Raw genomic sequence first — 12,392 nt, forward strand, 5'->3', positions numbered from 1 at the left:
CCCCAACCAGCTAACCATGGGACATGGCCTCATAACTGAGCGGACGCGGCAGTGCCTGAGGGCAAGCCGGCAACTGCCCGAGCCGCTTTGGCACCTCGAGTACCTTGCTTTCCACCTCTGGTACTCCTACAGTGGCCCCTTTGACTGGCAGCTCCTCTTAATCTACCAAAGGTAGAGTAGTACCGAAAGGAACCTCCCCTCCGTTGCTGTCCCCTAGGACGAAAAGGCAGAGGATAACGTACTGCAGCGCTCAAAGACTTCGGTGCAGCTTTGGAGGTCTGCAACCTCTCAAGGCTCTCGTCAGCCTTGCTGCCAAACAGATGAACTCCATCAAAGGGCATGTTCAGAAGCCGGGATTGCACATCAGGAGCAAACACCGACTTCCGCAACCACGCAAACCTGCATATCACGGTGCTCGCTGCCATAGACCGGCTGACACCGTCTGCTGTGTCCAAACCCGACTGAACGGATTCGCACATGGCATCCTTGCAGTCTTGCACGAGGGCAAGAAAACCATCCCGTTCCTCCCCTTCGGGAATATGCTCAGCCGCCAAAGATGCACAGTTCCACAGAGTGTGAGTGAATCTCGCCAAGGCACAAGTGGAGTTGGCTGCCTTCAACGCCATATCCCCAGATGAAAATACCTTCTTCAACCAACCATCAAAGCGCTTATCGTCCCTATCTGGAGGGATGGTAGGGTACGTAGCTTGCTTTGCGGGGGCCGTAGCCGCCGGCACCACCAAACTCTCCGGAGTAGGGTGCGTCGATAAGTAGCAGGGGTCACTATTGGCTGGGCAGTATTTTTTCGGAAGCAACTTATTAACTGCCGGGAGACTCTCCGGAGCAGTCCAAGCCGCTGCCACCCTCCTTTGCAAAGCCATATGAAACAGCAACACCGGGTCAGTGGGTGGACCTTGGTCCAGGATGTCCATCAGATCATCCTGATCAAAATCAACAGGTGGAGCAGACCACCCCAAGTATTCAGTCACCCTTGACAGGAGATGCCTATAGGAGGATTCGGCATGCGTCCCAGGCTCAGGCCTGCCAAACTCCATCTCCGGAGAGGTGTGAAGACCACTGGCGTCATGCAAGGACTGACGGAGTTCCTCCATCTGACTGTGCCCCGACAAAAGGTCAACAGGGACATCAGGAGGCACAACCGTCTCATCATCAGACGCTTCCTCCGCCTCTGAAATATACTCCAAAGGATGGAATAAATCCAATCTGGGAGGAGGAACAGAGTAGGGCTCACAAACAGGCCTCACAGACTTACTGAGAGCCTTCGTCAGAGCTTCCACAGCCCTCCAGGCACCTCCGGCAAATCCTCCGCAAACGGCGTCAAGGGCGCCGAGGGAATCGGCGTCGAATCGTCTAACGAGGCGCCGACTGCATCGACAACTTCTTCGAGGGCGGAGCCCCGAGAGCGTCCTTCGGCAGACATGGCGCTGATGGCTGCTTTGAGGGCAGAGCCCCGAGAGTGTCCCTCGATGGACACAGCGCCGATGGCATCAACGCCTTCCTCAAAGGCTTCACAGGTTCCGACGGTCTCGATGGGGTCGAGGACCGAGACCTGGATCTGGCACGGCTATGGCGATCTCCCTTGACTGAGCGGGACATCGACGGCTCCCGATGATAGCGCCGACTGCCCGAGCCCGAAGGCGTGCGAGTGGTGGACCGAGCCCGTTCCCAGGTGGCTTCTTTCGAAGGTGCGGCCAGAACTGTGCCTTACGATTCGAAAATCGCCATCATCTGCTGGCAGAATGCATCCCATTTGGCCCCCGACGAAGACTTGGTGGGACAAGTCAAACGTCTGGCGGAGTCCTTCCGACGAGGACGGGGAAGGCGACCGGTGACGGCGCTTCCTAGAGTGCCTCAAAGAAGCAGAGGAATGTGGGAAACCACTCCGAGACCGCGACCCCCTGGTTTTCGCCGACACGGAGAGTCGCACGTCGAGTCATCGGTCGAAAGCCCAGCAGACTTCGATTTATGGGGCTTAGACACCCTACCTACCTTTAATTTCTTCTTACTTTCCCGCAAGGCCTTAGACCTCAGGGACTGGCAATCATCGCAGTCGTCGGCGTGGCTGTCGCAGAGGCACCAGAGGCAGATGTCGTGCGGGTCCATGATGGACATCTTCGAACCGCAGTCCCGGCATTTTTTAAAGCCCGACTTTGGGGTAGTAGAAGAAGAAGACATCGCTATCGAAGAGAAGAATTGGGCGCGCCGAGATTCCAAAGCAAACAGGTTTGCGGAAAAAACAGAACTGAGGCTACGGGAGCCATGCGTCCTATATATAACATCCGGTGATGCTGACGCTCGACGGAGGCCCCCGAGGGACAACGGATCGACGCAGGACGCCCTCTGCTGAACTTTTCCAAAGCAGCACAGCTGTGGCCATTACCTGTCATAGATGTGGAATACATCGGAGGACACAATCCCCTTGAAATATTTGTGTATATATAAATAAGGTATTTTAACTTTAAGTGTTTAATCGGATACTTGTATTTACTTGTTTCAATGCACAGCTCTACAGCTCATATTACCCCCTCTTAAGATAAGCCTGGCTGCTCATTCACACTACCAACCTGTGTAGTACAGGCCTATATTAAAAGGTGGGTCTAAAACCAAGGTGATCAGTTTTGTGCAGTCCTACACCAGTTGAATTGCACTAATTCTTACCCAACACCTTGTTTCACCTGCATCCTGTTAGTAGTAGAGAACAGTATAAAAGGTGGAAATCCGAAGCACATGAGAAATGCAGTCGCAGAAGGAACAGAGACCCAAGGAGTTGCTGTGCTGAGAAGCAAGAAGCTGAAATGCCGACAGAGATCCTGAGAGTCTTGCCGAGTTGACTGTGCAGGACTGGGGAACTCTTTGTGAGGGAAGACGTACAGGTAGCAGAGGCAGAGCCAAGCATGAAGGCCAGCAGAGCTGATTGGAGCGAACTGGCAAGTTGGTTTTCCCACTTGGGGAGAAGTCGCTGAACGGAGCTGCAGAGACCTTGGTAATTCTCAGGAGACACTAGGAACGCCGGGGTGCTCCAAAGGACCATGGAAATGGTAACAGTCCACAGCAGAAATGCAAAATAGCACTTAATGAAGACCGAACTAAATGAAAGGTGTTATTTAAAACACACGCACAACTTAAAACTGCATTTATTGTATACCGAACCCAATGAAAGGTGCTGCACAATTTAAAACTACATTTATTGATTACAGAACTAAATGAAAGGTGCTATTCAAGTCGGCACAGCTCAAAACTACATTTATTGAAGATCAAATCAAATGAAAGGTGTTATCCTGAGAAATACAACGCAACATTACATTTACAGAATATTGGGCGACAAGAAAGTCGTGGTATGAGTGAAACCAAGTGAATGCTGCATTTAAGAAGAATTGAATGAAAAGAAAGTTGTTACTTGATCAAATTATAAAATGTTAAAGACTGCGTAAAAATTCTGGGACAATAAAATGAATCAAGTAACCCACTGCCAGAACAACACCTTAAGAAAAATGTGCAAGACATATAAGGACTTTGAACAGTTGTCTTGAATATTACTGAACAACGGCCTTTGGGGAAACTTATGGTTGCATGTCCTGTGATGGGTGGACGGTGTGGTCTGAAAACTGCGCCTGGACCAGAAACCACTAAATACTGGAAAAGCAGCAAATAAGTGAGTACCCTTGGTGAAGCTAACCAAAGGAAAGGTCAAGTGGAGGTGTATTCTTTTGTAAATTTGTGAACAGAGGAAACAAGTCAACGGCTCAGTATAATTCTTGGGAAAAACCCTTAGAACCAAAGAACTGGGGAGTGTTAATCTTTGGGAAGGGTGTCCCAAGATCCCTGTGTCATATGAACTTGGTTACATTTGAACTTGGGGAAGGGAACCCCAAGACCCTCTGTTGATGCAAACTGTAATACCTGTGAATTTACAGAATGTAACTTCATAAAGTGATCAAACCTCCTTGAAATGAAGTTGCATTGGAGTTGTATTGAACTTCAACACTTATATTTGGTTGAGAACATTTCCACACTAGATTCTGTTGTAGTTGGGAGGACAAGCAGAGGTTTTGACACAGACAGACTTTTGATTTTTACTTGAAGACACAGACTTTCCTTAGATTTATTTAGGATGAGACAATCCCACCATAGCATAAGATTAGTTAGGCATTATACCATCCTGATATTTAATAAAGTTTTGATTAGAAATATACATCCATTGTCTGTGTCATCTCTCTTGATACCATGCCTGCCTCTCATTGTGCAAATTGTTGGTGCAAGCCACTATTAGTTAAGCAGTGGAACTGTCATTTTACTTTGTTAATTGCTGAAAAGTGTTGCTTATGCTTTCTATTTGTATTGGTTAGTTCAAAATAGTATTTACTTGCCTTGTGTATATAAAAAAAATGCATATTCTATTAAAACGACCAGTGTGTAACAGTTTCTTTGGACTAATGTATTGACTGGGTTCATTGTACTTACCTACAGCTCACATCCTCCTCATAAAATAAGTCTAGCTGCTCTGCAAATCTACCAAGTCTTTGGGTAGTACAGACCTACACTAAGAGTTGGGGCCTGCATAGCAAGGGATAGTTTTATAGAGTCTCACCTGCTGGTAGACTTTAGGAAACTCCTCTAAAAGTTGGGTCAAAGATTCTAGATGTGTGATAAGTGGTCCTAGGGGCTGGTAATTCTTTAAGATCGTAACAGTACAACTGGGCTGTAGCAGCTATCCATTTCTCATATACAGGCCACTGTGAGAAATTACACAGAGGTCACAGATGTTTATCACATTGTTACGGCAAGAGGGAAGTTCCCATCAGCTAGGAATCGATCTATCCTGATCACATGCGGGATGCGGACCATGTTATCAGACACTGTCTTCCACAGAGAAAGAAGAGAGCTTAGTCTTGGTTGACTTCTTAATTACATGTAGTGTGATGAGAGTGAACACACTCTGAATAACTTACTTTGACTTAGAACTTGATCAAAATAGCAGAAGATAGCCCGCAGCTTCTCCCTCTTGCTGGAATTCTCTTCGTCAAACAACCTGAAGGTGAGATTGATCCAGAGCATTAACAACAAAAAGACCACAGTTAATAGCACCACACTTTCTAATCACGCTTCTAAAGAGAGTAAGCAAGGTTGTACTTCCGAAGGAAGCATAATAGCCTTTCAAATGTAAACTGACTTGCAACAGCGAGGAAGTGGGAGGGCTATGAAAAAAATAAATTGTACATTCATGGTTATTCCATCTACCTCCTACGTTCGGAAGAGGACAGTCGGGGCTGATTCACAAAACCTTTTTCTCGTACAAGGTATTCTTTAACATGTTCTCTGTAGTGCCACAATGTAGTCTTGTTTACCAAAGGAAAAACCAGGCACTGGCAAATCCAATAGATTTAACTTTTGCAGTTCTTCCCTGTATTTTACAATTGTAGAGGTTCAACTGGATTTCTAAAATCGGCACCTAGGGAGAGGATTTTATGAGGTCACCCTATTTATGGTAAAGAGGGAAGAGACTAAGAGGTCAGCCAAAACCCAACCAAGGTAGGTGTACAAGTGGTCAAGGCTTAATCTCAGGGTAAAGTGTGAGGGTGGTCTAACAGCTACAATGAGTACACAATTATTTATTAGGCCTTTAGGAACACACTGTGCATTTAAATACCACAGGTCAGTAATGCAATCAAAAACCATTTATAACCTACATATACATTCATCCTTAGAAATAGATTAGCATATGAATTATGTACTAGTGTTCAACAGGTGAGTAATCAGATCCAGGAAAAGTAGACAGAATAGTTCAAATCAGCACACACCCAGTAACGTCTTCTTAAGTCCAGCCCCAAGATGTGTTTGGCATTGTGCCCAGTTAGGATGGATTTCTAGAATCTGGCCTGTAGAATGAAACCAATTTACAAGAATTATACACTAACATTATAAGTCCAATCCCTATGATGGATGGGGCCTTGTGCCCAAAAGTCACAAAGCTTCTTCTTAGGAAAAGGTGCTGATGTAGGAAGAGTTCTTGTGGTGGTGAAACGTTCCAGAAGATATTCAACAAAGTTACAGGTAGGTAATATGATTTATTTATTTTAATTTTTATAACACGCCACTCACCCTTAGGTCTCAGGGCACATATAATGGGGATGAAAAAAAGATTGGTTCAGAGATATCGGATAGAGGAGGTTCCGTTATGCCATTTTGAAGAGGTGCGTCTTGATTTCTTGCTTAAAATCTGTATGGGAAGTTATCTTTCGAATGGATTGTGTCCTCCAACGTATTCATCTTTGATAATGTCGTCCAGCTTCGGCGGAACAAGTTTAGGCAGAGGGCGCTGGGCGTCGATGGCGTCGACTCGATGTCCCTCAAAGGCCTCTGTGTACAAGTAGCACGGAGGACTGTTCGAAGTGTCAGGCGATGATGGGCAAAGCCCTGCGAGAGAGGTAGGGGAAATTGCAGGTGGGTTGCAAATCCAAACCCAACCGATCCTCAACCGTCGAGTCGGGAGTTCATTCTCTTCGACGCAAAAGCAAAGAAAGGTCGAGATCCCGAAGTGGCTCCCGCCACTCATCTTCGATAAAAAAATAAAAATAAAAAAATCGAAGAAGCGATGCCATCGGTCGCCATCTTCATTGTCGTTAGACGAATCCCCAAGTAAGTTTAGATGCCCCACTAAACATTCTTCTTCCGAAGAGTGGGAAGCATTTTGTTTGAAAATGATGGAAGTTTTTGAAAATACCAAGCCTCGGTCCGCGCCTTCCTCGGAAGCCGGCCAAGAGTGTTTCCGTCCCGACACACGCGCGCCCTTGAGCCCGGGTGATCGAAGAAGAACCGATAGTGAGCCCTCGAGGTCTCTGATAAAGAAGGGTCATTCGAGCCATAACGTGCGCTCGATGTCCTCAACGCCATACAAGGCGAAATCCTCGAAGGTGGGCGCCGAAACCTCGAAGCCTTTCCCACCTTTGGCGCCATTTCCATCTACGCCGTTGTCGACGTCGACACCGAAGCCATTGGCGCCGAAGATTTCTAAAGCTCCAACTTAGTCCTCTTAGCATGTTGCAGCAAAAGAAAAAGCTCCTAAATCAAAACCTTCCACAAAACCAACTCCTCCTGAAAGATCTTATCCAGAAAGGAGTACTTTAAATCTTTATGTTCAATATTTGAAGAACAGGAAGGATCTGAGGATGAGTAGGTCCCATTTGGTCTAGAGTTTGGCACTCCTAATGTGCCAGAGTGTTTGATCTCTGAGGAGAGGAAAATTAATTACCTTATTGATACACTACATAATGCTAGTGGTGTGGATACATCGCCAAAGACTGAATTTGGAAAACCGGAGCCGGACGAACATGCTGACTCTTCTTACCGGCATCTGATGTCAAAGGTAGTAGAGTATTTAGGATGTGCTAGACTACCAGCTCAGTGTATTCAGGATGATCCGATAGACATTCTACATCAAGGTCTGCCCACTGACCCAATTTTACCATTTCATGTGGCCTTACAAAATAGGGTGGCCAAGAATTGAGAGTCCCCGGATTCTATCCCAGCTGTGGATAAATCCCTCACTAGAAAATACCACCCTTCCAGTAACGACCCCGGCTATCTGTCCAAACACCCCACTCCCGAGAGTTTGCTGGCCCAGGCAGCCACGGCTACATCTAACAAAGTGGCGTACCCTACCATCCCTCCGGATAGGAACGACAAGCGTGTGGATGGATGGGCACACAAAGGTATTTTCAGCTGGGAGTATGGCCCTAAAATCGTCCAACTCCACTTGTGCCTTGGCCACATTTTCGTACACTCTTTGGGAGTGCATCTCCATGGAGACGGAGCACATACCAGAAGGGGAGGAAAGGGAGGGATTCCTAGCTATCATTAAAGGTGGCAAGGAGGCCATGCGTGAATCCCTTCAGTCTGGTTTGGACACTGCAGACAGAGTCAGCAGGTCCATGGCTGTTAGCACAGTTATGCGCAGGTTTGCATGGTTGCGGAAGTCGGGTTTCGCACCAGATGTACAGTCCCGTCTTCTTAACATGCCCTTTGACTAGTCTCACCTTTTTGGCAACAAGGCTGACGAGAGCCTTGAGAGGTTGCAGACCTCAAAGGCAGCTGCCATATCAGTTTCGAGTCCTGCCATTCGGGTTAACCTCCGCCTGAGGGTCTTCACCAAATTGGTGGTGGTGGCAGCGTATCTCAGAAGAGGGGAGATTCATGTCTACCCCTACCTGGACGATTGGCTGATCAGGGCATGTTCTCCCGAGCAGACACTGGATCATCTTAAAGTCACCTGCCACTGCCTTCACAAACTGGGCTTCTCCCTCAATTTAAAGAAGTCACAGGTGACACCTTCTCAACTGATCCAATACATCGGAGCGGTATTAGACACATCGTTGGGAAAGAGCTTGCCTCCCAAGACGAGGGCTCAGGACATTGTTCAGATGGTTTACAAATTTCAAAATGCCCAGAATCTCCCGGCCTATGATTTCCTGAGGTTGCTCGGCCTCATGGGATCCTGCATTTTTCTGGTGCCAGAAGCCCGCCTGAGAATGAGATCCCTTCAATGGGCTCAAAGAACTCAATGGTCCCAGTTCTCAAGAAGGATGACTGACCACCTTCAGGTTCCAAGCACGGTTGCACAGGATCTTCTGTGGTGGGCCAGCGAGGACAATATTCTGAAGGGATAACATTTTTGGCAACCATGGCCGGAGATTACTGTAGTGGTGGAAGCCTCACTCAGAGGGTGGGGAGCCCATGCCAACAGCTTGACAATCAGCAGTCGCTGGTCTCCATCGGAGTCAACTACACATCAACCTTTTGGAGCTGAGGGCAATCAGAATAGCGCTGAAAGCCTTCCTACCCTCTGTACGGGGTAAAAATGTTCTGATAATGACGGACAACACTGTGGTCATGCATTACCTCAACAAAAGAGGGGGTGTGGGGTTGCTTCTACTGTGCACAGAGGCAATGAAGCTCTGGTACTGGGCAATTCAGGAAGGGTACTTCATGTGCCAACTGCAGGCTGAAGAGCCTCACATGCTGAGGGACCACCATCCTCTTACGGTCTCTCTTATGGTCTCTTCCAGTGGACTCTGTAGGTTCATTATAAAAAAAAAAAATACCTTCCCAGTAGATTATATACTTGCCATGGGATTCAACCACCAACTGGGAACAGGTCTGTCTATGAAGACCTTCTAGAGATGGATACTCTCGCTGACCCTTACTGAACTCATCCCTAGAGGCCCCTTCCCTCTACAAGTAAACATTGCAGTTCAGGGTGTGCCGGGGGACTGAGAATTTCTGGCAACCCTTCTTCCTCATCAGGTTCAAGCGTTTGGTCAACTAACTCAACCTCAGTTGTAGGTATGGCATAGGGAGAACTCTTCTTCTCCAGTTTTGGATTATTTACTCCTTTAGCCTTGGATTTCCCCTTTGGCTTAGGTGGGCTCCAAGGCTTGCTTAAGGAAGCCTTGTTTGAGACCTAATACAGGGTCATTGTGCAGTGCCCCCTTAAAACCCAAGTCTCTGGGGACATTCCCTAACAGAACTGTACCAGGAACTTGCCTCTGCACATGGACAGCTATCTTGACCACTCCTCTATTGACAGCTAGAGTGACAGGCATCACTAGGAAGTTGAGAGGGGACCATCAGACAACTTGACAGACATCAGAGGAGCTTTGGCTAGGTTTCACAAGGCCAATGACTGGAGAGGATGCTGGTCTACTGCAGATGTTGTCCTCGGATCGTCAGCGGGCTGCTCTTCTTCGCAGGAATCTTGGCTCCAATGTAGATCAGAAGAATGCCTGAAGAAGTACTCCTCTTATCCAGAATTGAGGCTGGAAGCAAGCCCACGCACTCCAATGGAAAAAGGATCTGCCACATTCAAACAGCAAGTAGTTGCCAAATCAGGGACAACTACTGGTGTTTTTTTTCCTCACTCTATCCCTCCCTTCCTTCATCCCTTTCTCCCTTCCAAAGAGGGCCAAACTATAAGGTGGGGGCATGCCAGTTTCTGGGGTCAACCTGATTGGCTGGCCACCAAAAGCTTTGGTTTAAATCCCCTAAGGAGCATGGTGAGCTAGCAGAAGCCAGTCCATGTAAGTGAAGGAACATATGGGGGAAATCCTGTTCCTAATTCAGTGATGCTGGATGTTTGGAAGGCGAGTAGCTTAACGCCAACTGGGAACAAACTTTCTGAAAGCAAACACTGTACCATACTTACCCTGGGTTGACAGGTTATTTAAGATACTCACCCTCAGGGATCCCCGTGGTCTGTAGTTGATGGGTTCTGCAGGTCCCCTTCTACTGCATTTCTTCATCGGTTAAGATTGGGGACGAATCCCGCTTTGCGTCTCTGCTCCTGGGTCTTGACCCTGTCACAGAATCTCTTCCCCTGGGTTTCCACGGTTGCCACCGTAGGTCAATTGCTTTCTTCTGGGTACCCATGCAAAGAAATTGAGAATTACATGGCTTTTCCTGTTGTTGGGGTGCTGTTCTCAACACTTGAGCTCCAACAAGTGACACTGCAAAATACTTAGCTGGACAGTGGCCCTTCTGGAATTTGCCTTGGGTTCCCGGAGTTCCTCACCAATCCCTGGATTTTAAGAGACTTTCCCTGATTTATTAGGGATTTTTTAAATCGTTTCATTACATACTTGCCTACAATATACATTGTATCACTGTGTTTCTACCGTTTCCCTCCTTGGAGCATAATATGCCCAGGGACGTCATTTCACCAAAATGCCAGGGGTAGCAGAAGTGACATCACATGACCCTTGACCTCCGATGCCATCACAGGAAGTGAGGGGATTCGACCCCACCCAGAAGTGATATTGTGGAAGCGATCTAACACGACCTTTCACCCCTTGACCAAACAGGAAGTGGCGTCACATAGCATTGTTCCTGAGTACACTACGAAAAAGATGGTTACGATATCACTATAATGTGATATGAAATGGCATTTATAACACACCTATACACAAGTGTTTCGAGGCACTTGTGTATGATTTCATGCAAGAATGGATCACCATATGTATCGTTAATATCAGTGTGTACAGGCCCATATTACCAAATTATTGTGAATGCAAGGAGACGTCCAGATGGCCAAATAATAATGATGTGTTATTATATAGCACTTACGCTTGAGCGGTTTATATAGACAAGATATACATACAATATCACCCAACCTGTGTTGGTACTCATTTATTGGCCTCAGAAGGATGAAAGGCTGAGTTCAGGTGTTTAAGAACAGACTAAATCAGTGACTCAAATCTTGAAGTTTGCCTGAAATAAACCTTTAATGAGTCTAGTAATTAATGTATAGAATTCAAGAAAGGCACATTGTTTGGTATTCCTATTCTTTGTTATTTAGGGTCACTGCTGAAAGTGTTAGACTTGTGGAACCCCTGTTCTTTTTTATTTTTTAAGAGGCCTGAACCAGAAAGTCAGCCACTCCAGAAGCAAAGAGCCACATAAAAAAAGATAATTTTTAAACTTTTTTTTTTTGGGTAGCAAGGGAGACCACAGGGGTAGCAAGGGAGACCTCAGAGGTTGCAGCTGCGACCTCTGACGACCCCTAAATGACGTTCCTGAATATGCCCTTCTAGGCCTAGGGACTGTCATACTCGTATATATCATGGGCTTTTGTAGAAACCTTGGCTATCTAGGACATTGTGTTCTACTGGTCACTACATCTGTGCCATGTGAGTAGGTTTAATACTTTAATACTTTCTTTTGAATGCACTAGGAAACCTCTGCTCAGTTCTCTGTGGTACCCTTGGATCCTGAACATTATGGCAATTAATGTGTATAATGTGATTTAGGGTTCTGCCCTTTAACTGACATGTGGAAATCTGTATGTATTGTGAATTCCACCAGGTTTGAGGCTTCCATTTTAGGGTAAAGAGCGAGTATGGCCTTAATTAGCCAATTACTGATTTCTTTACTTGCACTATGCTCTGCGTTCTGTGTAACCGGAGTACTTATTTTTCCCTATCATGAATATTTTATGTGCAACCGTATAATAAAGCACAAAGAAAGTTATGGTGGGTTTAACAAGAATTGAGAAAGTAGAATAGTCCATTTAAGGCAAGTCACACCTTCCACACCGCCACCTAGTGGCCTTCGCTGAAGGTTCATCTGCAGTTATGAGCCACATCAGCAAGGCATTGTTGGTATACAAATTAGCCCAAATGCAAATCCTTTTCTGATATGATATGATATGATAGTTTATTTGTATAGCGCCTATACACAATGTGTTTCAAAGCGCTTCAAGGAGGGAGGGGACATAGGAAAAATACAGTTACATTCAGCAAAAGTCCTTGAAACAATACAGAATGTGAAAATAACTATCATAATAGGCCTGTCGACATTTCTGATAGTGCAAGTGCATAGAA

General features: G+C 46.4%; 1 protein-coding gene across 1 annotated transcript in view; it reads right to left on the reverse strand.

The window, feature by feature from the left end:
- The window catches only part of LOC138492039 (poly(ADP-ribose) glycohydrolase-like), a 1,720,160-nt gene that overhangs the window by 1,040,383 nt on the left and 667,385 nt on the right, over positions 1-12,392 (reverse strand). The window contains exon 8 of the mRNA XM_069618967.1: positions 4,971-5,050. Within this exon, the coding sequence (XP_069475068.1) occupies positions 4,971-5,050 (80 nt within the window). The remainder of the gene's footprint in view (positions 1-4,970; positions 5,051-12,392) is intronic.

This window comes from Ambystoma mexicanum, chromosome 10 (assembly GCF_040938575.1).
Source record: "Ambystoma mexicanum isolate Mex_15411 chromosome 10, UKY_AmexF1_1, whole genome shotgun sequence".
Taxonomy (NCBI): domain Eukaryota; kingdom Metazoa; phylum Chordata; class Amphibia; order Caudata; family Ambystomatidae; genus Ambystoma; species Ambystoma mexicanum.